General features: G+C 33.4%; 2 protein-coding genes across 7 annotated transcripts; one reads left to right on the forward strand and one right to left on the reverse strand.

Moving 5' to 3' along the window:
* Positions 1-439: 439 nt before the first annotated feature.
* On the reverse strand, positions 440-2,923 carry LOC112422148 (uncharacterized). The gene has a single exon (XM_039834725.1). It carries the CDS (start codon positions 2,921-2,923, stop codon positions 440-442), a length of 2,484 nt encoding a protein of 827 aa, XP_039690659.1.
* A 10,685-nt stretch (positions 2,924-13,608) lies between these two features.
* LOC11409470 (putative disease resistance protein RGA3) lies at positions 13,609-19,964 on the forward strand. 6 transcript variants are annotated; one of them, XM_024785106.2, is made up of 11 exons: positions 13,609-16,756; positions 16,861-16,956; positions 17,054-17,184; positions 17,286-17,374; positions 17,679-17,769; positions 17,843-17,980; positions 18,074-18,204; positions 18,349-18,415; positions 18,537-18,619; positions 18,705-18,903; positions 19,221-19,964. In XM_024785106.2, the coding sequence occupies exon 1, from the start codon at positions 13,770-13,772 to the stop codon at positions 16,590-16,592; it is 2,823 nt and encodes a 940-aa protein (XP_024640874.1). In that variant the 5' UTR covers positions 13,609-13,769; the 3' UTR covers positions 16,593-16,756; positions 16,861-16,956; positions 17,054-17,184; positions 17,286-17,374; positions 17,679-17,769; positions 17,843-17,980; positions 18,074-18,204; positions 18,349-18,415; positions 18,537-18,619; positions 18,705-18,903; positions 19,221-19,964. The 6 variants fall into 6 exon arrangements, with proteins under 6 accessions (XP_024640874.1, XP_003615774.1, XP_039690211.1 ...); XM_003615726.4 differs by having other exon boundaries at positions 16,888-16,956; XM_039834277.1 differs by having other exon boundaries at positions 16,888-16,956; positions 18,537-18,608.
* Positions 19,965-24,135: the final 4,171 nt, after the last annotated feature.

Genomic DNA, 24,135 nt, shown 5'->3' on the forward strand with positions numbered 1-24,135 from the left:
ATTTTTGTCCTTATTATACCCCACAACTCCAAGTTGCGGGGTACTTTCCCTATTTTTTTTTTTTAATTTTAAACTACCAAGCAAGATGGACTTGCGAGGTAGTTTATAATTTTTTTTTTTTAAAAATTAAATACCCCACAACTTGGGGTTGCAAGGTATTTTTCTATTTTTTTTTTAATTTTATAATTAATTAAAATATATTATTTCATCTACTATAAATACTTTCTTTCATCTTTCAATTTATCACACCATTTCATTTTTTGATAATTAGTTGCATTATTTTGGTCAGGATATTAATAATGTTAATTTAGGCATTAATAATAAAGTAATTATAATAATAATCATTATCTACGAAAAATAATAATAATAATAATAATCATAATATATATAAAATAAAAAACTTACGAAATAAAATAAATATGCAATAAAGACTAGATTTCTACTGATGTCTAATATTAGTGCAATCTTTGCGGGAATGATCAGGCATCCTACAAACGCCGCATCTTCTCTCAGTTTCCACATCGTCCATCTCGGTCCTAATGCGAGTAATTGGTGGACGACCTTTCTTTGCCCTACGCATCGACTTGTTGGGAACCACCTTCAGTCCTTCATAATCAGGCCAATATGACTGGTGGTGAACCACGTCGAAGTGGATGTTGTATACGGCGTACACACACTCATTCGTGAATTTGTTATCGACAAAAGTCTTGTAGTCGTGAGAAAAGCTAGAACATGCGGCAATTACATGTGAGCATGGTAGGTGTAACGCTCTGAACCGTCCACAGTCACACCATTTATTTTGCAGGTCCACCTTGTATTCTCCCTTTGGTAATCCTTCTTTATGGTCGATGGTTTCACAGACAGAAAAGGTATATCGATCCCGGTCAAACTGAGTGACATGATGACTGTTGGATTTAATAACCTCATTCCTGAGATATTTCATGATGTTTTCTGAGAATGGCTCACCAGAATTTACCCTTGCCGCTGCTTCATGTCCTCTTTTAGCAAACAAGGCCGCCAACCTGTAATAGGATGCTTTCACAATTGCTGTGATCGGGAGTCCTCGAATTCCCTTATACACGTTGTTTTGTGACTCTACCAAGTTACTTGTCATGTGGCCCCATCGTCGACCATCATCATGTGATTGAGTCCACTTTTCTTTGGGAATGTTGTCGACCCATGCTAAAGCCTTCCGGTCCGCGACAGCGATTTCAGAGCGGTAGTATTCGAATGTTGGGATGTTCATGGCGTAACCTGCATTGTTTTGAAAAAATTTAGATGTGTCTTCTTTAAACAAATAATATGTCGAAATTACAAGGATAGAGATATAATTTTTACCCATGCCTTCAACTTTCTTCTTAAGTTCTCCATCCTTGAACGATCGCATAAAGTTTTGTGCAATGTGTCGGACACAAAACACATGGCTTGTCGGAGCATCATGCCATCCATTCTGTGGATCATCATATGCGCTCTTTATCGACACATGTCTATCAGAAATGAGACATATGTTCGCCTGTGGGGTGACATGCTGCCTTAGATTTTTCAAAAAGAAACTCCATGCCTCCTTGGTCTCCCCTTCCACGATTGCGAAAGCAATGGGAAATATCTTGTTGTTCCCATCTTGCGCAACAGCTAACAACAATGTTCCTTTGTATTTACCATACAACCAAGTTGCGTCAATCTGGACAATTGGTTTGCAGAATTCGAAGCCCAAGATGCACGGACGAAAGGCCCAAAAGAGACGCTTGAAGACGATCTCATTGACCACTTCTGTTGATGGGTCTGTTTGAAAATCAATAATTGTTCCTGGCAAATCTTTTTCCATGACCATCAACCACTGTGGTAGTTCTTTATAAGAATCCTCCCAGTTACCATAAATTGATTCAATCGCCTTATTTTTTGCTCTCCATGCCTTTCTATAAGAAATTGTATAATTAAACTTCTCTCGGATGTGTGCAATTATAACTTTCACCGTAATTGAAGCATCCATATGTAGTAGTGATTTAACACTTTCACATATGACATTGTAACTAAGTTTGCAATGATCTTGCGTCAATTCTGTTGAGACACATGTATGAGGATCCTTCATTTTTCCAATCTCCCATCTATCAGATTTTTTCCTCCACGAGGCCCGCAATTTGAAACCACAAGTAGTATCTTTACATTTGATGACATACCTTTCATGATCCGATTGCTTCACAAAATAATCCCATGAATTTTTTATGTGATAATATCTAATTGCGAGAATGCAATCATTCTTGTTATGAAATTGCATCCCCGGAGAAATACCTTCATCGACTGGAAGAGTCATTGACTGATAAAGCTCAGTTGAGTGGTCATCAATGACGTTGCGCATAGACCTTGGTGGGTTGTAAGAAGCTCTGATCGGTGAAATTGGTAGTTGTGGCACAATGTCTTCTTCGTCTTCTTCGTTCTCATCACCGCTTTGTGCAGCAAGGAGTTCTTCATCATCATCGTCATCATCATCTTGAACTTCATCATTTGAGTGGTCCTGGATTTGGGAGGTGAATATATTTATTTCATCGTTTAAAGTTTGAGATTGTGTTTGAGAGGGATCAACTTGAGTTAATCTTTGTGATGGTTCGTACTGATTTTGTGACCATTGTGAATGAAAAGATTTTGATGATGATGGATTGTAGTGCGGTTGTGATGATGATGGATTGTAGAATTGACTAGAACTTGATGGGTAATTTAACTCAAGATTAGATGTTGGATTCTTCATCTCAAACGTAACATAAAGCTCTATGTAGGACAAAGAACTGTGACTCTTATGTACGTCAAACATAAACTCGACATCGTCGTTATCGGTTAGTCTTAACGCCTGGTAGTGAATTGTGCTAGCTCCATGAAGAGGGTGCACCACTAAGCACTCGTACACGACAACACATACAACCAAGTCCATTTATTGAGGATTATCTACGTCAAGCTGGATTTTATGAGGTTACGCAAATAGGGCATTATAAAATTGACAGACATATCGTAACCGCTCTTGTAGAAAGATGGCGATCCGAGACACATACTTTTCATTTTCGAACAGGTGAATGTACAATCACGCTGGAAGATGTATATATGTTACTTGGCATACCTTTTGGAGGACAAATTGTTACGGGTCCTCCACATCTTTCATGGGATATTTGTTTTCAACTCTTGGGAATAGCTGCTCCAGAACGCAAAACTGATGGTTTTACTCTCTCATTGGCGTGGTTAAAGGAAAATATGGTCGATCCAAACTTCAATCAACAATCACCTCCAGAAGTCAAAATACAACACACTAGGAGGTACATACTATACCTCATTGGGGGTTTCTTGTTTCCAAATACAACTGGATTATATGTGCACAACTCTTGGTTGTATTTGTTAATGGATTTTAATGAAACAAGAAAATATAGTTGGGGATCGGCAGTTTTATCTTACCTTTATCGTGGCTTGTGTGAGGCATCCCACCCAAACATAAAAGTTATAGCTGGATGTCATTTTCTCTTACAAGTTTGGGGATATTGTCGATTGACTCATATCGCTCCGAGAAATTCAAAACCACTCCAGTGGCCGTTAGGATTAAAGTAAGCATGGTCAACACCCTTTTTTTTTATTTTTTATTAATTCCCGCACATATTCTCGCCTATTACTATTTTTATTTTTTTAGTAAATCTAATTTTTTTAATTTAATTTGTTAGATGGACAGGAGTAGGTTCAAGGTACTACGACAATCCAAGCCATGACACTATATCTTACAGAAAACAGTTTGATGACATACTACAGCATGATGTAATATATCCTTCATTTTTGAATTATTCCTTCATATATATATGTATAACAAAATTATTAACAATACACTATATATTCTCTTTTGTCCCAGTTTAAGTGGAGACCATACAAGAGAGTTCCACACGATTTGCCTGCTGACTATTGGGATTGTACTGCGACAACTTACCTTATATGTTTTGATAAGGTTGAATGGCATCCAACTGATAGGGTCAAGCTTCAATTTGGTTTGTCACAAGAAATACCAGGGGCCCCAATAAACATGCAGCAATTCCATAAGTTGGACAAACGGTACAAGGCGTGGTATGAATCAAGAGGTTTTCGCTTTCCACAAGAGAGCGAACATTGGGACAATCGACGCCTTTATACATTACCACAAATGCGGCCAAAATCTCTCACCCCAACTCATTCGTATATTGATTGGTTGACAACCACTTGCAATCCACGTCTGAGGATTTCAATTGACAGAATGCCAATAAATTCAGATCCAGAAGAGGAAGAAGAGCCGGAGATAGAACCAGAGCATGAAGCTGAAATTCACAACAACCAACCACCAATTCATGATGATTTTTGGGATGAAGACTTTCTTAACCGACTAGATGATCCTCAATCCCAACCACCTACAACACAAAACACTCAAGGTTCTATAATGTATGATTTTCTTGACACCCCACAACAAAATATCATCCAACCACCACCATATACCACCCCAAGAAATGCATATAACCGTAATTATCAGTCAACTTACCAACTGAATTCAATGTCAAATTTTGGTTACAATGACCCAAACCAAGCTGGACCATCCACCGGTAACTACTTCTCCTATAATGACCCAAGCCAAGCTGGACCGTCCAACACCAATTACCCCCCCCCCCCCTACAACGACCCCCAATACTCAATGTACACCAACCAAAACTACAACCAACCAACACCAACAAACCTACTATCTCACTTCTCTCCGGATGCGATGAACTCCAATGAACAATTTCTGGATATGGGTTGGCCAACAAGGGAACACGATGTGTCGTTGTCGTTGGGTTATGGCAGTCAGACACAATCAACTGCAGATAATAATGACGAAACCCAACATGACGCTCAAGTAAATCGTCAAAGAAATCGTCGTAGACGAGGGTGTGGGACAGGAGGGCATTTGTAATAATTGTATATTTGTTATTAGTTTATAAAAATTAAGTTTTTTCTATTTTTTTTGTTATTGGCGCGGAACCCCAAGTTGAGTACCTTGCAACCCCAAGTTGTGGGGTATTTAATTTTTTAAAAAAAAAATTATAAACTACCTCGCAAGTCCATCTTGCTTGGTAGTTTAAAATTAAAAAAAAAAAATAGGGAAAGTACCCCGCAACTTGGAGTTGTGGGGTATAATAAGGACAAAAATTTCGTCAACTTTGAGGGTACCCCGCAACTTGGGGTTGTGTGGTGCCAGGGGTATCAGAAAAAGTAGGGTATTTTTGCAATTTTTCGAAAAAGTATGGTAGTTTTGTGTTTTTTGAAAAAAAGAAGGGCAGAAAAAAAAAATTCGTGTTGTTGAATGGGTTCTTGAAAAATGATAGAATAAGGAGTGGAACAGGTGTTATTTTAAATGTCTTTTTTAATCTCAATCATCCATTTTTGATCTAATGGTTAATAAACATTCTCACCATTCTCATATAAAATATTCATTCTCATATGATATGTCCTATATATATATAGAGAGAGAGAGAGAGAGAGAGATTTGTTAGAACACACCCATTAGTTTTTATGTGGGAGTGTTTTAGCAAGTTATGACTAAAAAGTTAATAAATACACCATAAGATGTATGTTGCTATAACACACCTTCTAAAAAAAAAGTGAGTGTGTTCTAGCAAATTCTATAGGCATTTGCTAGAATACACACATATTTTTTAGAATGAGTATTTTAGCAAGTGAAAAATTAAAAAGTGATTAAATACACTTTAACGTGTAGCTTTGCTAAAACACTCCTACATAAAAACTAGTGGGTGTGTTCCAGCAAACCCTATATATATATATATATATATATATATATATATATATATATATATATATATGGGGTTTGCTACAATAGACCCACCTTTTTTCATGAAGGTATATTTTAGCAAGGTGCACCTTTTACTTTAGACATAATAACCCATATATTTTAGCAAGGTATATTTCATGAAGGTATATTTAATAAAATAAAAAATAATCTGAAAATTTTAATAAAAATGAAAAAGAATCCGGTAAAATGAAAAAAATTTGGAAAAATTAATAAAAAGTTCTAGAAAATTTTAAAAAATAATAAAAAATCTGGAAAAATTTAAAAATATGAGAAAAAATTTATATTTCTGGAAAATTCAGGAACTTCTTATATTTCGAAATTCATGAATATAATAAGAAAATACATTTTATTTTTTTAAAAAAAAAGTTCAGATTTTTCTTTCGAAATTAAAAAGTTTGTTTTTTTTTATTTTTTATACAAAAAATAAAAATATTGAAAAATATTTCAATAATTAAAAACACATAACATTAGATCATGAAGAATAGAATTAAGGGCTTCTTATTCAATAGTATAACATGACTTATATACTGATGTTAATCAAAATCCATTGTATCTTGTTATTCATCTAGATTATATTTTCGAATAAAATAAAATTCTAGCAATAAATTTTCATAATTAAAATAACTATATAATATTATATTGTCGATTTTTTTTATAATTTTAATTTAATTCAGAATGTTTTTATATTTTTTGAAAAATTTGATATATATAAATTTTTTCCATAATTTTTTATTTTTTTTAACTTTTTCCAGATTTTTTTTTATTTTCGTGATTTTTTTTCTTAAATTTTCTATATTTTTTCATAATTGTTTTTTCATTATTTTTTATTTTTAATAATTTTTCCAGAATTTATTTTTTATTTTTATTTTAAAAAAGAAATACAAATGCCACGTGTACCATTTAAAAAAAATAAAAAATAATAATAATGCAGTCATCACGCCACATAATCAGATATGCACAGTAAGCATGCCACATCATCTCGCCACGTCAGCAATTATGCACAGTCACATAGATCAGGGGCTAAAATCAAAGAATCTTATTTTACATGGTTGGAAACTTTTTTTTTACTGGAAGGTAAACCGGAACTCGCCTAAATTACAGGGATAAATACATATTAACCCTTAATGTTTTTTACTTTATTTTTTCTTCTCTCTCTCATTCTATCTCTTTCGGTTCCCTTTGTTCTTCCTCTTTTTTTTCTATTCCCTCATTGGTAATTCTTAGACAGTCACGAATCAAGCACATGAAATTGAAGAAGAACCTTAAGCTCTCAATGTTGCTCAATAGCTTCTTTGTTAAAGGCACAAACGTTTGTTTTGCTTCAAAGAATTTGGTAAAATGAAGTAGTTTCTTGATCTCTTCATTCATTCTTCAACAACAATCACCATTATAACACTTAGATCCCTGGATTCAAAATACTACGAGTTTGATTCAAAAAATTATGAATGGAAAGACCATCTTATTTTCCCTTGTTTTTATACATACCAGTTTGATTCAAAAAATTGAATCAAGGACCGGTAATGTTTTGAAATTATTGTTGTGGATTCAACTGAGTTTCAAGGATAAAATTATGTTGAAGGTGGCGATGGTGATTGGAATGTCCATGAAAGAAGAATGGTAGAAGAATAGAAAAAGGGAAACCCGACATAAGAGAATGAAAGAGAGAAATGAAGAAAACTAAGGAAATAAAAAACATTAACACTGTGTTTCGTAGAGGAGAAAAAGGAGAGAGAGAAGTTGAAGAGAGAGAAATAGGAGAGAAGTCCTTCACTTCTGTTGTTTGGTTGTGGTGAGAAACAGAGAAGGGAGAGTTAAAACCTGTGGGACCCACTGCTTTTTGAATCTTCTCATGGATGAGGAGAAACAGGCGAGAGAGTTGCAATTTTTGCAATTTTCCAATTATGCCCTTCCATTGCATGAAGAAAAGACAAAATCTTAAGTATATAATTGAATGGTTGTGTTCGTATGTGAAGTTTATTGCACTTTTAATTAATTTCATAGTAAAAAATCCTCAAAGTAAATTAACTTAGCAACTAAAATAATATGAACCACACTTCACTATAAAAAAATTAACTTATTAACCACACTTCCGTACTATAACTTAATGAAAATTATTCATTTTTTAATTAATTCAAATAAAGATTTTAGTTAACGTTGTTAAAAAAAATGTATTGCAGGTAATATAAATTATTTTTTTCACTTATTCAAAAAAAAAAAAAAATTCACAAAAATGAACATAAATTATGTTTTTCTACTCCAAATAATTCAAATAAAGATTTTAGTTAACGTTGATAAAAAAAAGTATTGCAGGTAATATAAATTTATTTTTTCACAAAAGGAAACATAAATTATGTTTTTCTACTCCAAACAATTATTTAGTTTCTTTTTATTTTGTTTAAGGGTATTATTGTCCTTTAAAAGCAATTACATTATTCTTTCTCTTCTATCTCTCTTATCTTTCTCTTCTACCAAACATTACATCAAATTTACTCAATCTCTCACCTTTTTCTCTCTTCTCAAACTCTCTCTTAGGGTGTGTTTGGTTGTCAGAAGAAAGTGTAAAGAGAGAAAGAGGTGAGAGAGAGTTAGAAAAGAGAGAAGTTGATGAGAAATAGAGTAGATTTGAGATATTGTTTGGTATAAGAGAGAAAGAAGAGAAATAGAAGAGAAAGAAGTGTGTTCATTTTTTAAAAGACTTAAATACCCCTATACTAAAAAAGTTAATATATGATATTGTTATATTTGAATTTAATTTCATATAAACATTAATGTACTTTTTTATATTAATTTAATTAAGAATAATTAAACCACATTTTTACAGAGAAATTGAGTAAATTATTTACTTAATTAATTATTCAAGATATTTGAATTTAATCGATTAAATTAATTCTTTTTTACGTAGTCATTTAGATTAAATTAATTCATTAGTTAACTAATCAGTAAATTCCAATAGTTTAATCCTGTTTTACAAGAGAGATCAAATAAGGAGAAGCATATAGTTGCTTAGTTTCCTTCGCAACTTTTGTTCTCGACCTGCTACAACAATAAAAGAAAAATACTAGAAAACAAAATGATAAATAATACTAGTAGCCACTAGGGGTTCAGAACCGAACCGATCCAAAAAAAAAACCGTCAACCGATCCAAAAAACCGAAAACCGCAAAAAACCGATTTTTTTTGGATGTGTTTGGGCCATAAAAATTAAAACCGACCGGTTCGGTTCGGTTTTCGGTTTATAACTTAAGAACCGGACCGAACCAAACCGAACCACACTTATTATACTGTTACTAGACTATTCTATTACTTAGGCCGGTTTTGTCAGCTGAAACCCTTCAGATCGCTCTCATCAGTTACCAAAGCAAACTAGCCAACTATCAAAGTACCAAGTACCAAGAGCGTGTTTAATTCTTTCTTACTCCCAATGATGACTTTTGCTATTAAACTGAAGGAATCAAATGGTTCATTCACTAATCTACCAACACTCCAAACACTAATCTCCTCTCTTCTCTCCCTTTGCAATGCGTCGCTCAGGTAACATTTTTGTGCATACTCACTACTACTCTGATAGTCTTTTCCTTCTCTTCAATAGCTGAATCAGATGGATTAGAAAGAATGGGTTTTTTTTGGTCCTATTTGTGAAATCCATGATCAAAGGGCGCTATTGATAATGTAATTTGGGTTTCTTATAATTTTGAATGCTACTGGTAGCTTATATTTTTTGCATTATAAGGAAGGGATGCGTCCCTGTAGAGTTTGGTAGCTAGCTTTTCTTAAATAAAATTAGCTTGTGAAAATCCATCCGGAAGAATATATTAGAAAGGATGGGTTCTAATTAAATAAAATTAGATTAGAAATTTATCTTAGAAAAATTAGCTTGGGTTTCTTTAAGTATTTTACTTAAATAAAATTTATCAATTTGTCAAAATCCATGATCAATAGTTGAATGAAATAGATTAGAAAGATCAAGTTCTTTGATTCACTTGCTTCTTTGTGTATAAAAAATGTTGATTGATTTTTTTTTTTATCACTTACTTCTTTAGTATAATTTCTTCTTGTATAAAAAATGTTTGGAACAACAATTGTTGATTTGTTTTTTTCCACGTAAGAATGTATGTTTGTTTAAGGAAAAAAATAAAATTCAAAACAATCAAAATTTATGTTTGAAATCTTCTTTGTTATAGAATTATTTGTTAATTCGTATGTGTATACTTTGCAGGCTGAAAACACTCAAACTAATAAGAGTAGAATAGCTGAAAATGTTGAATCTATTGCTGAACATGAACTACTTGCAACACTACCATGGATAGCATTTGTTTATATTGTTTCAGGCTACAAAAGTTTCTTTATAATTGCATGCTACAAAAGTTTGCGGCAACTTATATGTATCCGGTATACTTATCCTACAAATTATAGAATTAGGAAAGAATTTTCTACAACATAATATATTAAATATAAAAGAGATACTATAAGTCATAACTTTATAGGTGTAGAATAAGGAAAAAGCTTCTCTCAAAATAATTTTTAATAAGAATATTACTATCACTTTTTTACAATTTGGATAACCGAAAACCGATCCAAATTAAATCGCGATAATTTGGATCGGATCGGTTCGGATTTTTTTTCTACCACCAATTGAACCGAGCCGAACCGCATATGTTTTATTTTTTGGATCGGTTCACTTTTTGCCTCATAACCGAGCCGAACCGCACCGCAAACACCCCCAGTAGCCACTGTATATATCACTGAAACAAGGGAGAAATGTGGAAAATAGAAAAAAGTTTGTGTCCATTTCTCCGCACATATGGAGAGAAGTGAAATAGGCATGGGTCCCACAATATTTTGTCTCTCTTCTCAACCAAACACAAGAGATTGCCCATCTCTCTCCAACTTCTCTCTCCCTTCTTTCTCTCTTTTGTATTTCTCTCCTACCAAACACATCGTTACTTATTTCTCTAGATCTTCACAATTTCTCTTCGTAACCAAACACACCCTAATGATTTCAGTCAAACAAAATAAAATCATTTATGACTAAACTAAAATTACACGTATGTCGCTTTGTCAAAAAGCAAAAATATGGATATTAATGTCTAAAATAAAAGGTACACCTTGTTAAAATAGACCTTCATAAAAAAATATGAGTCTATTATAGCAAACCTCATTTATATATATTATAGTTACTCTCATTTTTATTTAGAAGATATAAAAATTATATTCAAATAATTCACTAATAACAACAACCGTCGACCCTATCAATTGTATCTTCGAACGACATTTTGCAGTAACTAGTCTGCACAAAATAATCTCATAACAATAATGTGGCATGCGGAAATAAAGTATAGTTTTTTATTTGACAAAAGAAATAAAATATTGTTGAGAAATAACAATTTATCAGTTTTTATAATGAATGAAAATGTGTAAAAGTTTTTATTTTTAAAAGAAAAGGATTTTTGTTTAGAAAAAAAAAAGGCTTAATTGATCCTCTCGTCTCTTAACTTAATTCTTTTTTTTGAATTGGTCCTGTAACTCTTAAAAGTCTCAAATTGGTCCTTTATATGTGTTTCCGTCGGTCAATTTAATCCTATTTCGTCAATTTTAATCTTCTAAAAAGGGAGACCGTTGGATAAAGGAGGTTTGTGAGATTTAACCATGTATCACCAACACCTAATTTATTTCACTTTTCATCATCTTCTTCCCTCATCTTCATCTTCATACAAGCTTCATCAATCTTCATAAAAAAAAACCTATTTTTTTCTTTAAAAAATTAAACCATTTAATTTCAACAAATACTACATAATCAAACCCTTAAATCTAGAATTAACATCACCACCATATTAATATAAACCTAGAAGATCAACAACAAATAACCCAGAAAACAAAACAAAACTCATCATTTTAACTCCTCACCTCATCATTAACAAAATAAAATCCATTTCTTAAAACCCATTTGAAATTTGAAACCCGTCATCACTTCAAAACTCATCAGCAACAGTAAATATCTCTATAACGACAGATTCAATGAAAGGAAAAGAGAATCTTAAAACCCAATGCTTGATTAAATAAATGTCCCAACCCATTTCTCACAAACCCATTAAGCATCAAAATTCTCATACTTGCAATTGATTGCTTTCCAAATATGATTCCAACGGAGATTTGATTTTGTGTATGTGGTTGTGATTCTGAAAAGGACCGTGAGATGGAGATTTGATTTTGGTGCAGGTTCAAGAACACATGCATGTTCTAGCGTTTCTGTTGAAATGGTGTTGGTGTTGAGATTCTGGTGATGGTGTTATTGTGGTAATTCTGATTTAGGAGAAGAGAAGAGAAGAATAGGAGGAGGAAGGAAGAATATTAATATTTATGGGTAATTTTGATTTTGTGGGTAGTTCAGATTTGCTGGGTTTATTTTTGGTTTAATTGCTCAATATTTATGAAGTTAATGAAGAGGAAGATGAAGAAAAAGTATGAAAACCTTTATCTTGATAAGATCCACAGTTTACTCAACCCTTTGCGGAGAACAAGTATGAAAATTTGACAAATTCTATTATTAGAAAATTTGATTAAATTGAATGTTATACTAACCCTTGAATTATTCAAACAAATCAGCACCTAATAACAATATGATACATTGAGCTGGAAATTAATGGAATTCAATGCGGCTATAACATATGGGGTGCACCATGTGCGAAGGTGATTATGATGATAATGTTGGATTTGGGTATGAGAACAGTGTGATCTTGGGAAGCAATGATAATGCTAGAATCGGGTATGATATTTGAAGTTGGTAGGATGGATTTTTGAAAGAAAAAAAGAAATGTATTTTTTTACGAAGATGATGAAGATTGTTGAATGTTGGATGAAGATGAAGATGAAGATGAGGGAAGAAGAGGAAGGAAAGTGAAATAAATTAGGTGTTGGTGATACATGGTTAGATCTTACAGACCTCCTTTATTCAACGGTCTCCTTTTTTAGGAGATTAAAATTGACAAAATAGGACTAAATTGATCGACAAAAATACATATAAAGGATCAACTTGAGACTTTTAAGAGTTATGAGACCAATTTAAAAAAAAAATTAATTTAAGGGCTGAAGGATCAATTAAGGCAAAAAAAAAAAAAACAGTTGTCAAAAACACAAGTACGTTACTATTATAAATTTCTTTCTATACACAAGAATGGTGTTCTTTCTGTTAAGCAGTGAATTTCTGCATATTATATTTTATCGAAAAATTGGTAAAATAGATAAACTTGTTCAAGATGTTCAATACATTGAATTAAAGTGGATGCATAAGACAAATATCAGTAAATGACACACACCGGAACTAATTACTCCAAAGATCATTATTCTGTCGGCCACGTTTTAAAGGTTAAAGTGGATCAATCATACTATTCCTAACAATTATACAATAATGGACTAGATTCATAAACATTGATGTACTTTTCATTTGTGTTCAACTCGGAAAACAAAGAGACAAATAATATACCAATAAAAGGAGTGATATTTGTACAATTCTTGTGACAATTACATTTCTCTTCTTTTTATTGAACAAAAATAAAGGAGAGAAAAAAAGAAAAGAGAGAATAAAAACACATGTAAATATGAGAAAAAATGATTATTTTAAAAGTTGTTTAAATGGAGATGTACACTTTCTCTATCAATTTGATCCCGATAACAAATTTGTGATTGAAAATGTGTGTCCTAGAAACACCCAATCAATAATGGAACCTTGCAAGCAAGTTGCATAAACTTGTGGTTGAAAATGTGCGTCCCACGTGAACGTTTGCTCACAATTATTGACCACCCTACTTTGCTGACTTTCTACTTTCATTGCATTTATTCTCAAAGGTCTCCTTCATAATAGTTCAGCATTCATTATATCTAAACAAATTTCTAATCTTCTTATCTTTTCAACTCTTTCTTTCTTTTCACAAAAAAAAATGGCTGACGCTTTGCTTGGAGTTGTGTTTGAAAATTTGACGTCTCTCCTTCAAAATGAATTTTCAACCATTTCTGGAATCAAGTCAAAGGTTCAAAAGCTATCAAACAACTTAGTTCACATCAAGGCTGTTCTTGAAGATGCTGAGAAGAAACAATTCAAAGAACTCTCTATTAAGCTATGGTTACAAGACCTCAAAGATGCTGTTTATGTGCTCGATGATATCCTTGATGAGTATTCAATCAAGTCTGGTCAACTTAGAGGATCATCCTCTCTCAAACCAAAGAACATCATGTTTCGCAGTGAGATCGGCAACAGGTTAAAAGAGATTACAAGGAGGTTAGATGATATTGCTGAAAGTAAGAACAAGTTTTCTCTACAGATGGGTGGAACTCTTAGGGAAATCCCAGATCAAGTAGCTGAAGGGCGCCAAACCGGCTCAATTATTGCTGAATCAAAAGTGTTTGGACGAGAAGTTGATCAAGAAAAGATTGTCGAGTTTCTTCTCACCCATGCGAAGGACTCTGACTTCATTTCTGTCTATCCCATTTTTGGTTTAGGTGGTATTGGAAAAACAACTCTTGTTCAATTGATCTTCAATGATGTTAGGGTGAGTGGCCATTTTGATAAAAAAGTTTGGGTTTGTGTTTCTGAGACTTTCTCGGTCAAGAGGATTTTGTGTTCTATTTTCGAATCTATCACATTAGAGAAGTGTCCTGACTTTGAGTATGCTGTAATGGAAGGAAAGGTGCAAGGATTGTTGCAAGGGAAAAGATATTTGCTGGTTTTGGATGATGTGTGGAATCAAAATGAACAATTGGAATCTGGGTTAACACAAGATAGATGGAATCGTTTGAAATCTGTTTTGTCGTGTGGATCTAAAGGTAGTTCCATTTTAGTGTCCACTCGTGATGAGGATGTTGCATCAATCATGGGGACATGGGAAAGTCACCGTTTGTCTAGTCTCTCTGATAGTGATTGTTGGTTGTTGTTCAAACAACATGCATTTAAACGTAACAAAGAAGAGGATACAAAGCTTGTGGAAATTGGAAAGGAGATAGTAAAGAAATGTAATGGATTGCCTCTTGCAGCAAAAGCATTGGGGGGTTTGATGAGCTCAAGGAATGAAGAGAAGGAATGGCTTGATATTAAAGACAGTGAGCTTTGGGCTTTACCACAAAAAAATTCTATTTTGCCTAATGGATTTATTTCATCTATGGGTAATTTGGACGTTGATGATGTTGGAAACACGGTTTGGAAGGAATTGTACCAAAAATCATTCTTTCAAGATAGAAAGATGGATGAATATTCTGGAGACATTTCTTTTAAGATGCATGATCTTGTCCATGATCTCGCTCAATTAGTAATGGGGCCAGAATGTATGTATTTGGAGAAAAAAAACATGACCAGTTTGTCAAAAAGCACACACCACATTGGTTTTGACCTCAAAGACTTGTTATCCTTTGATAAGAATGCTTTCAAAAAAGTTGAATCCTTGAGAACATTGTTTCAGTTGAGTTATTATTCCAAAAAAAAACATGATTTCTTCCCAACATACCTTTCTCTTCGGGTTTTATGCACATCCTTTATCCGGATGCCATCACTAGGGAGTTTAATTCATTTAAGGTATTTGGAACTTCGTTCTCTTGACATAAATATGTTGCCTGACTCAATTTACAACCTAAAAAAGCTGGAAATCTTGAAAATAAAACACTGTGATAAACTTAGCTGGCTTCCAAAACGCTTGGCTTGTTTACAAAATCTTAGACATATAGTCATTGAATATTGTGAATCTTTGTCTCGTATGTTTCCTAACATTAGAAAATTAACTTGTTTAAGAACATTAAGTGTGTACATTGTTAGTTTAGAGAAAGGGAATAGCTTGACAGAGTTACGTGATCTAAACCTCAGTGGAAAACTGAGTATCAAAGGATTAAACAATGTTGCTAGTTTATCTGAAGCTGAAGCGGCTAAATTGATGGATAAAAAAGACCTTCATGAATTATGCTTGTCATGGGGATACAAGGAGGAATCTACGGTTAGTGCTGAGCAAGTACTTGAAGTGCTTAAACCTCACTCAAATCTCAAATGCTTGACAATAAATTACTATGAAAGATTATCGTTACCAAGTTGGATAATTATTCTTAGTAATTTAATTTCTCTTGAACTTGAGGAATGCAACAAAATTGTGCGGCTTCCGTTACGTGGTAAACTACCATCTCTAAAAAGACTGAGATTATCTCGTATGAATAATCTGAAATACTTGGATGATGATGAATCTGAGGATGGTATGAAGGTGAGGGTTTTCCCATCTCTGGAGAAACTCTTATTAGATTCTCTACCAAACATAGAGGGGTTATTGAAAGTGGAAAGAGGGGAGATGTTTCCTTGTCTTTCTAGGTTGGATATCTGGAATTGCCCTAAACTGCTTGGACTGCCATGTCTTCCATCTCTTAAAGAACTCGAGATATGGGGATGTAACAATGAGTTACTGAGGTCAATCTCTACCTTCCGTGGTCTTACTCAGCTTTCCCTATATAACGGTTTCGGAATAACATCCTTCCCAGAGGGGATGTTCAAAAACCTTACTTCTCTTCAATCTCTGTCTGTAAATGGTTTCCCAAAACTGAAGGAGTTACCAAATGAACCCTTTAACCCAGCTTTGACGCATCTGTGTATCACTTATTGTAATGAGTTGGAGTCCTTACCAGAGCAAAATTGGGAAGGTCTTCAATCCCTTCGAACTCTAAAGATTCGTAATTGTGAAGGATTGCGATGCTTGCCGGAGGGTATTCGACACCTCACATCTCTTGAATATTTATAAATGTCCAACATTTGTGAGAAGGGTGCAAAGAGGGAATGGGGGAGGATTGGGACAAGATAGCTCATATTCCAAAAATACAGTTTAAGTTTGAATGGGAGGATTAAGAAGCAGAGACGTTTACCCTTTATCTGCCTTAATCACCATCGCAAAAATATATTTTACTGGTAGGATCTCAATTTCCCCTTCTTATGTTTGGATTTCAACTGCTCAAAAATCTTTATTTTTATTTTTATTTTTGATAAAAAAATCTTTATTTTTATTCTCGTAGTTAACTTCTTTGGAACCCATTCCACAGAAACAGTTCCTGAGTACGTACATGAAAGATATTTTACTGCTCAACCTACGGACAATTGTTCTAATTCTGGTAATTTTCTTCATCATACTTTTATTTTTTTAATTTTATTTTTTGATTTTTTTTTTATAATTTTGCTGATTTTGTGGAGATTGAATTGAATGGTTAGGATTTCCTTTGATACACAAGGGTGGGGTCGACAAATAAAGGGAGGGATTAACAGGAACAAACGTACCTAATGATGAAGATGACATGGTTCGGGTCGGAGCTCAGTGCACAGTAGAAAGTCTGATCATCAAGGTTTTCTCCATTTTTATTCTTAAGTTTTTGTTGGTCTTTTTTATTTATTTGTTTTAGACTGTTTATTTGAATGATATATTGTTTGGCTTCCTCTATGATAGCTTGTAAAATAGCAGCAATGGTTCCTGATAGAGTTCTCTCCTTGGCTTTGCTAAATGCAACAGGTGGAGATTTTCAATGTTTGCCAGAGGTATATGTCCCTTTTATAATTCTTTGAACAATTTGATTTATTTTTACGGCACTGTGATTAGAGCATTGACGACGCTATTTTTGTAAGACGTTAACTACATCAATGATTGCTAGCCACACTTTTTAATTACAAACTTAGTTCAGGACGACTGGACTTGCATACATAATAAGTATAATTTGTTGGTACTGATTTTAGGTGATCCTTTAGGACAAATTTAGTTGAGAATTTATCTTTCTATGGCTTTGAGTCAGAATTTTGTTAAGAATTTCGTAGTACTAAAATCGTCTTGGTACGTTATTTGCAGATTTTTAAAGAATATTGACGGTTGTCGATGCATGCACTAAACTCTGACCAACCTGTGAAGTATTTCTCAAGACAGTTATCTGGAAGAAGATGTATGCTAGTTTTATCTCTTCCCTGCATCTTCTTATCCCCAAATTACTTTCTAATTTAAATTTCTATATGCAGGAATCACTTGCTTTCTCTGTTTTTGTATGGAATATGTCTACGAGTAAAATTATTGTGAGAATTGGGCCATATCTTTAGAATTGACGCTGAGCTTGTTAATGCAACAAATCAAAATTCTTGGTTCAAGCTATTAGCCAGGTGTGTATACAGCTCTTCATTAGGAAGGTGTGTATTTAGCTATTTCATGATTCTAGTCGAGTCACTCATGTTATTTCATTATGTTTGTGTCAGATATGTTGTGGAATGCTGCTGAATCGCAGCCATGTTTGTGTCGGACAATGTTATTGATCAAGTTGTGTTGTGTCCACTGCTTTTGCTGAAAGCAAGAGGATACTTCAGCTGAACCACAGAAACTATAAGAGGTGATGATTTTGGATGATATCAATGAGAAATCAACCGTTTAATTTGATAACAAAGTGAATTTTACATCTTTTAACTCTTTATATTTTAGTATATTAGCATTAGTCATATCACTTACAGAGAGCATCTCCTGTGAAACTGAACAGGTGACACTTATTTCGCTTCGAACTATGGATATTGTTGAATGTGAGGAATTCAGATCCCTGCCATAAGGTATTTGGCACCTCACTTCACTTGAGTTTTTGAATATTCGTGGTTACCCAAAATTTGTTTAGTGGAATGAAGACATTTTTTAAGAGACTTTATTCATGTGAACCTTGTGATTTTGTCTCAGACGAAATCGATTAAAATTGTCAACCTTATGGGTCAGATTATCGTTATCGCATCTCCACTTCCGTTGATGCTGGTATTGATATGGTATAGATCTTCATTCCTATAGTATTAATTTTAACATATATTACTTGATTTCAATTTAAATACATGTATCCATGAAAATATGCAGGTGATGGTCCTTCATTTATGAAATAGCCCTTTCATGTATAATATATTTATGAAAGAGTCGGAGTTTCATGTTCGATCAGGGGAAACACCAATAGCCGGAATTGGCGACGTTGTTAAGAAATATTAGGAATGAAGTTTGCTGCTGAAGATTTCAATTTCCTTTAACTGATAGCTCTTTGCTGGTTATGGTTAATTTCAAGGTAAGGCATAGTTCATATCTTAGTGAATACTTTAACATGAATTTTCTGCCTCGTCAAACTAATTTATTTTAACATACATATTAAAACCTTAGTCGGCTTTCTTTTTATGGCATGCTTCAACAAAGTAATACTCTTTCCACCTCCTTGTGGTTGGAGTTGGTTTTCAGGACTTTATAATGCTAATTACCTTCACATATCATTTTTTCACCAAACATATTTAAAATTCCATCCTTATAGCAAAAGAAAAACAATAGTATATTTTAGATGTATGGTAAGATTTGATAAAGGAATTGAATGTATTTTTTTCATACATACAGGCAAGGGACTGAACGTATTTTGGCCTGAAAAATCAATCTCCAAAGAAGGCAGTGAACAATGGTGATCCAACACATGAGCCAAACTCAATTCCAACTAATAACAGATGTTGAAAAGAGTTATATATAGCTTCTCCTAAGCCTCAGGAGGTTGTCCTTGATTTTACAATATCTACTAAATGGAAGGGGGTAGAGAAGTATATACCATTGATGTAACCATCCACTAAGCAATACACACAACCACAAAGGATTTGAGGAGTTAATGAATAGTCCGGTGCAACAGTCGTGCGAAAAAAAGCAACAGATGAAGTCTCAACAAACTTGAGTTCATTATCATCAGCACACATGAATGATCCTTAAGAAGGGACTTCAGCTTGAGGATATATAATATTGATTAACTTCGCAAATTAGCTTCCACTGAATATATTTAAGAACTCATCCTTATTTTATTTCAAATTCTTGTTTCTTATCTGTTCAGTAAGTGAACTTGTTATAAATATCCCTGTGTCTGGGAAGTTTGTTTATAATAATTCGTGATAAGAACTAGGATTCGACATAAAACAAAGTCAATAGAATTCTCGATCTCTCAAACTCTGAAATGCTTATTATTTTAATGATTCTAGCTAGAGCAAAGTGGTTGATTTACTGCTTGCAGACGTTGCACAAATGAAGGGTGGTTGTGCCTGAGTCGAACACATCTGATGTGAAAATTGGAAATATTAGTGAATATACACTATCAGCGTAAAATTGTTTTGCATTAACGTTCAGATAGAGCTCATTGTTTCCATGTTTTGCCAAGCTATGTTTTCATCTCTACAATGCAATTGTATAATTCTTCTTTTCCGCCATGCCTCCCTCGGCCTCATCATCGAACTTAGTTGATTCTCCAAATTATTAAAATCAAACCACCAGAGAATGCCAATATATTTAGCAAGGTTCCCTAATTATCCTGGTTATGCACAATTTATCTGGCGCCAATATTTGTTTGTGCACTCTCCTTCTCTTTTTCTTTTTTAAACTGTGTGATTACTTGTAATATTAGATAGCTTGCGCAGCAAGTTACTCTGCCATTCCATAGATCTTTACTGTGTACTAGCATCATATGATTCTAATCCTAGATAATAGTTTGTTAGAGTTAGTTAGGATCATATAGAGCTTTATATTAGCTTTGTTGTAACCAATTTCAGATCAATTCAATGAAATCTAGAATTTTCTCTAATTTGTTAGAGTTACCTTTTCTCTTTTTCCTAAAAAAAAATAAAAATATACAGCTTTATATAGCTTTCTTGTAACCAATTTCAGATCAATTCAATGAATCTAGAATTTTCTCTAATTTTCTCTCTTTCTTCTTCATTGAACTTCTGCATTTTCTCTGATTCCACCATGGATATGGTGAAGTTTAAGAGAATTAATAGAATAAAACCTAAATAGGATTAGAAGAAAACCTTTGTGTAATCTAAAGACAATATACACAAATAATAATATTGTAGTTGTTGTGAATACGGACTCAAAACTCACACCAATACAAACTATGATGTGTGGAGCAAAGGAAAGTAGTAACCAATATCAAAGTGAACACAAGCAATAATCAACAATAACAACACCTAGATCTAATCTAGGAATCAAAGTGAAAAGCACAAATTCACAAGCAAAAGATAAAAGGAGAGAAGAGAGGAACAAACACACCAAAGATTGTTGACCAGTTCGGTCCAACTTGACCTAATCTGGGGGAGAGATTGATCTCTCCAATCCACTATCAATGAGTATTCTTACAAAGAAATACAAAAGGGTTACAAGAAATTAGCTTCAACAAGTTCACAAAGAACCCTAATTTCTACCCTTTTTCCCAATCTCACAAATGAACAAGACACTCAATGATTTTCACTCACCAAGGTGTTTACAATGTTTCGCAACCCAAGAGAACTCTAATCAAAGACCCTCAACCCTAAAATTACCTCCTCTGATTTCCCAAGTTTCTCTCTCTTCAAGCTCTCCTTCAAAATCTGCAAAGAACACTTATATAGCAGTTTTCAGCGTCAAAATCGTGTCACGTTTTCCCAAAATTGTGTCACGATTGATGCGTACGACCAACCTTATCCTGAAAACTTGCCTAGCAAGTCGAAAATCGTGTCACGTTTTCCCAAAATTGTGTCACGATTGGACACTCTGAAAACATCTCTCGACATTACCAAAATCGTGACACGCTTGTCAAATTGTGTCACGATTTCTCTGTTTTCTAACTTTGCAATTTGAAGACATACACACCAGGAGTTGTGAACCTAAAGGATACAAATAGAAAAGGAAAAAAAAAAGAGCTGAAATGGTTGATAACAACACTTTGAATAATTTTGGCAATGTTAATGACATGTCTTAGGGTAGTGGAACAACTAACTTGGAACATAGTATTGATGCTAACACTATTCATGATCACTAACTTAGTCAATTAAAACATCAACCAGATTCTCACCATGCTCCCTAGCAATGTTGAAATCTTTAATGCCGTCCATTCTCTTAACAAGGATAATACTCCTGGCCCTAATGGATTTGGAGCATTTTCCTTTCAAACTTATTGGAAATTATTAAACTGGAGGTTATAAATGTTGTTATGCAATTCCTCTCAAATGGACGGCTTCTTCCTAATTTTAATCCAAAAACTATTGTTTTGACCCCAAAGGTCCCTAATGCTGATAATGTGAATCAATTTAGGTCTAGAGCGTTAGCCAACTTCAAGTTCAAATTAATTACAAAAATCAATGCTAGAAGATTAACTTAGATCATGCCATTATAAAAAATATGTTTGAATTACAAAGCTATAGATTTGTCAATGTTTGAAAGGTCTTGGCCTAATCTCCCTTTCTGTTTGTTTTCTTTCCTTTCTTTGAAAACAACGTAACTATGTGATACACTTAGAGCATCACCATTTACAAAAAAAAAAAAAAACAATTGGCATTTGCCAAATATTTTGATACTTTAGACTGGCACTTTTCTAATAAGGGTTTTCAAAGCTTTTGATTTAAACTGTACTTTTTGCAATTGGATAAATTGTAGTCTCAAATCAACAATGCTTTTTATGTTGTGAATGGCAAACAAGAAGTCTACTTTTCTTTTAAGATACGAGATAGACAGAGAGACCCCATCTCCCATTTACTTTTATGTCGTAATAAAGAAGTCAATAGTGTAACATCTCATACTGTTTTTAGGATTGACGATTGACCCCACAAATCAATATGAGTCTTTTTAGTATATTTTGTCCTTACTCGCACGCTTTTCGAGAAACTTTTCAGAAGGTCACCCATCCCAAAATTGCTCCAAGTTGAGCACGCTTAACTGTGGAGTTCTTATGGTTTGACCTACCGAAAAGAAGATGCATCTTGTTTTTATAGATAGTACCAAACAATTCATATAAGCCTCCCTTCAACAATGATGTTCCATACTTGCACAACCTCAGGATCCCCCTCATTCCGATGTGATTTGGTTTTGCCTATAAGCATGCCAGGAGTCGGACCACTACCTGCCCTTGTCAGTCTCGGACGTTACATGACCACCAAGCAGAGGCATTACATTCTCAACTGCTTCCGCTTGGTTCGTCCCCGAACCACATCGTACTGGAGAGGTCTACTTTGATACCACGTGTAACATCTCAAACTGCTTTCAAGATTGCCGATTGACCCCACAAACCAACACGAGTCTTTTCAGCGTGTTTTGTCCTCGCTTGCACGCTTTTCGGAAAACTTTCAAGAAAGTCATCCATCTCAAAATTGTTCCAAGTCAAGCACACTTAACCGTAGAGTTCTTATTGTTTAGGCTAAAACAATTTATATCTTGTTTTTATAGGTAGTATAAAACAATTTATATAAAAACGACACACATAAAAAATATTAATTTTACTTCTTATTGTAGTACAATGGTATTATTTTATAGTTATATTCTAGTTTTTCTTATCTTCTAAAATCCAACAAGACATGGAGGCTATTAAAACTAATTAAAATGTAAGAGTAATATAAATTTTGAAGTGTTTCTCATATCTTCTAAAACCCAACAAGACATCTAAATTATTTATTATGATATCAAAATAAAAATAAAGACTATGAAGTAAGGTAAAATTTATTTATCAACCTAACTATTAAAGTTATTCTTATAAGGCTGATATGCCTAAATTGTATAACATGATGATACCTCCAAAATTAATGGAGAAGAGGACAATCAAAATAATAATCTTTATTAACTTAAAGTAAGTTTTTTTGGTACAATAAAGCAAGCTTATTACAGTAGAACACTATAACTGCAAGTTTCATCAAATTAAAAAAATAAAGGAAAATGTTAACTTGTGCTCTTAAGACATAAACTAATGAAACAAATATAGAAATAGTTTATTGAAATATGTGCATTACATTTAATTTTTAGTTTTTTAATGAATTGAATGCACAAAATTTTATAAAATATTTCTTCTTTTAAATTTCTTAACATGAAATCTAAGGACATAACTTAACACTACCCAAAAATAAAATACTAAAATTATTGAATGTCATCCATGGTCCGAAACTAATATAATCATAAGTGCGCTGCTACCAATTCACATTTGTGATTAATACATCTACTTACTAAGTCCTTAGTATTTTACCATTTTGCCCCTTTGAGGGGCATTTTAGTAATTTTATATTGATGGGGTGTGGTTAATGCACCCTCATCATTTTAGGTGCATTTCTCATTTTGCTCTTCACCATTTTTTTAATTATTTTATAATTTTTATATTTTTAATAACTTTTACAATTTTTATTTTTTTAACTATTATTCAATTTGTTCATCCAAATTCAGTTGCTTCTGAATTGTCGTTGTGGGAGAGTAAGGTATCGCTTGATCCGGCATTTTTCCAACTTCTCTACATTTTTAAGGAGAAGTTAGATCAAACACACTATCA

This window comes from Medicago truncatula, chromosome 5, assembly GCF_003473485.1.
Source record: "Medicago truncatula cultivar Jemalong A17 chromosome 5, MtrunA17r5.0-ANR, whole genome shotgun sequence".
Taxonomy (NCBI): Eukaryota; Viridiplantae; Streptophyta; class Magnoliopsida; order Fabales; family Fabaceae; genus Medicago; species Medicago truncatula.

Coding starts and splice junctions, on each gene's coding strand:
- LOC112422148 (XM_039834725.1), bottom strand. CDS start 2,923: ATGGACTTGGTTGTATGTGTTGTCGTGTACGAGTGCTTAGTGGTGCAC.
- LOC11409470 (XM_024785106.2), top strand. CDS start 13,770: ATGGCTGACGCTTTGCTTGGAGTTGTGTTTGAAAATTTGACGTCTCTC.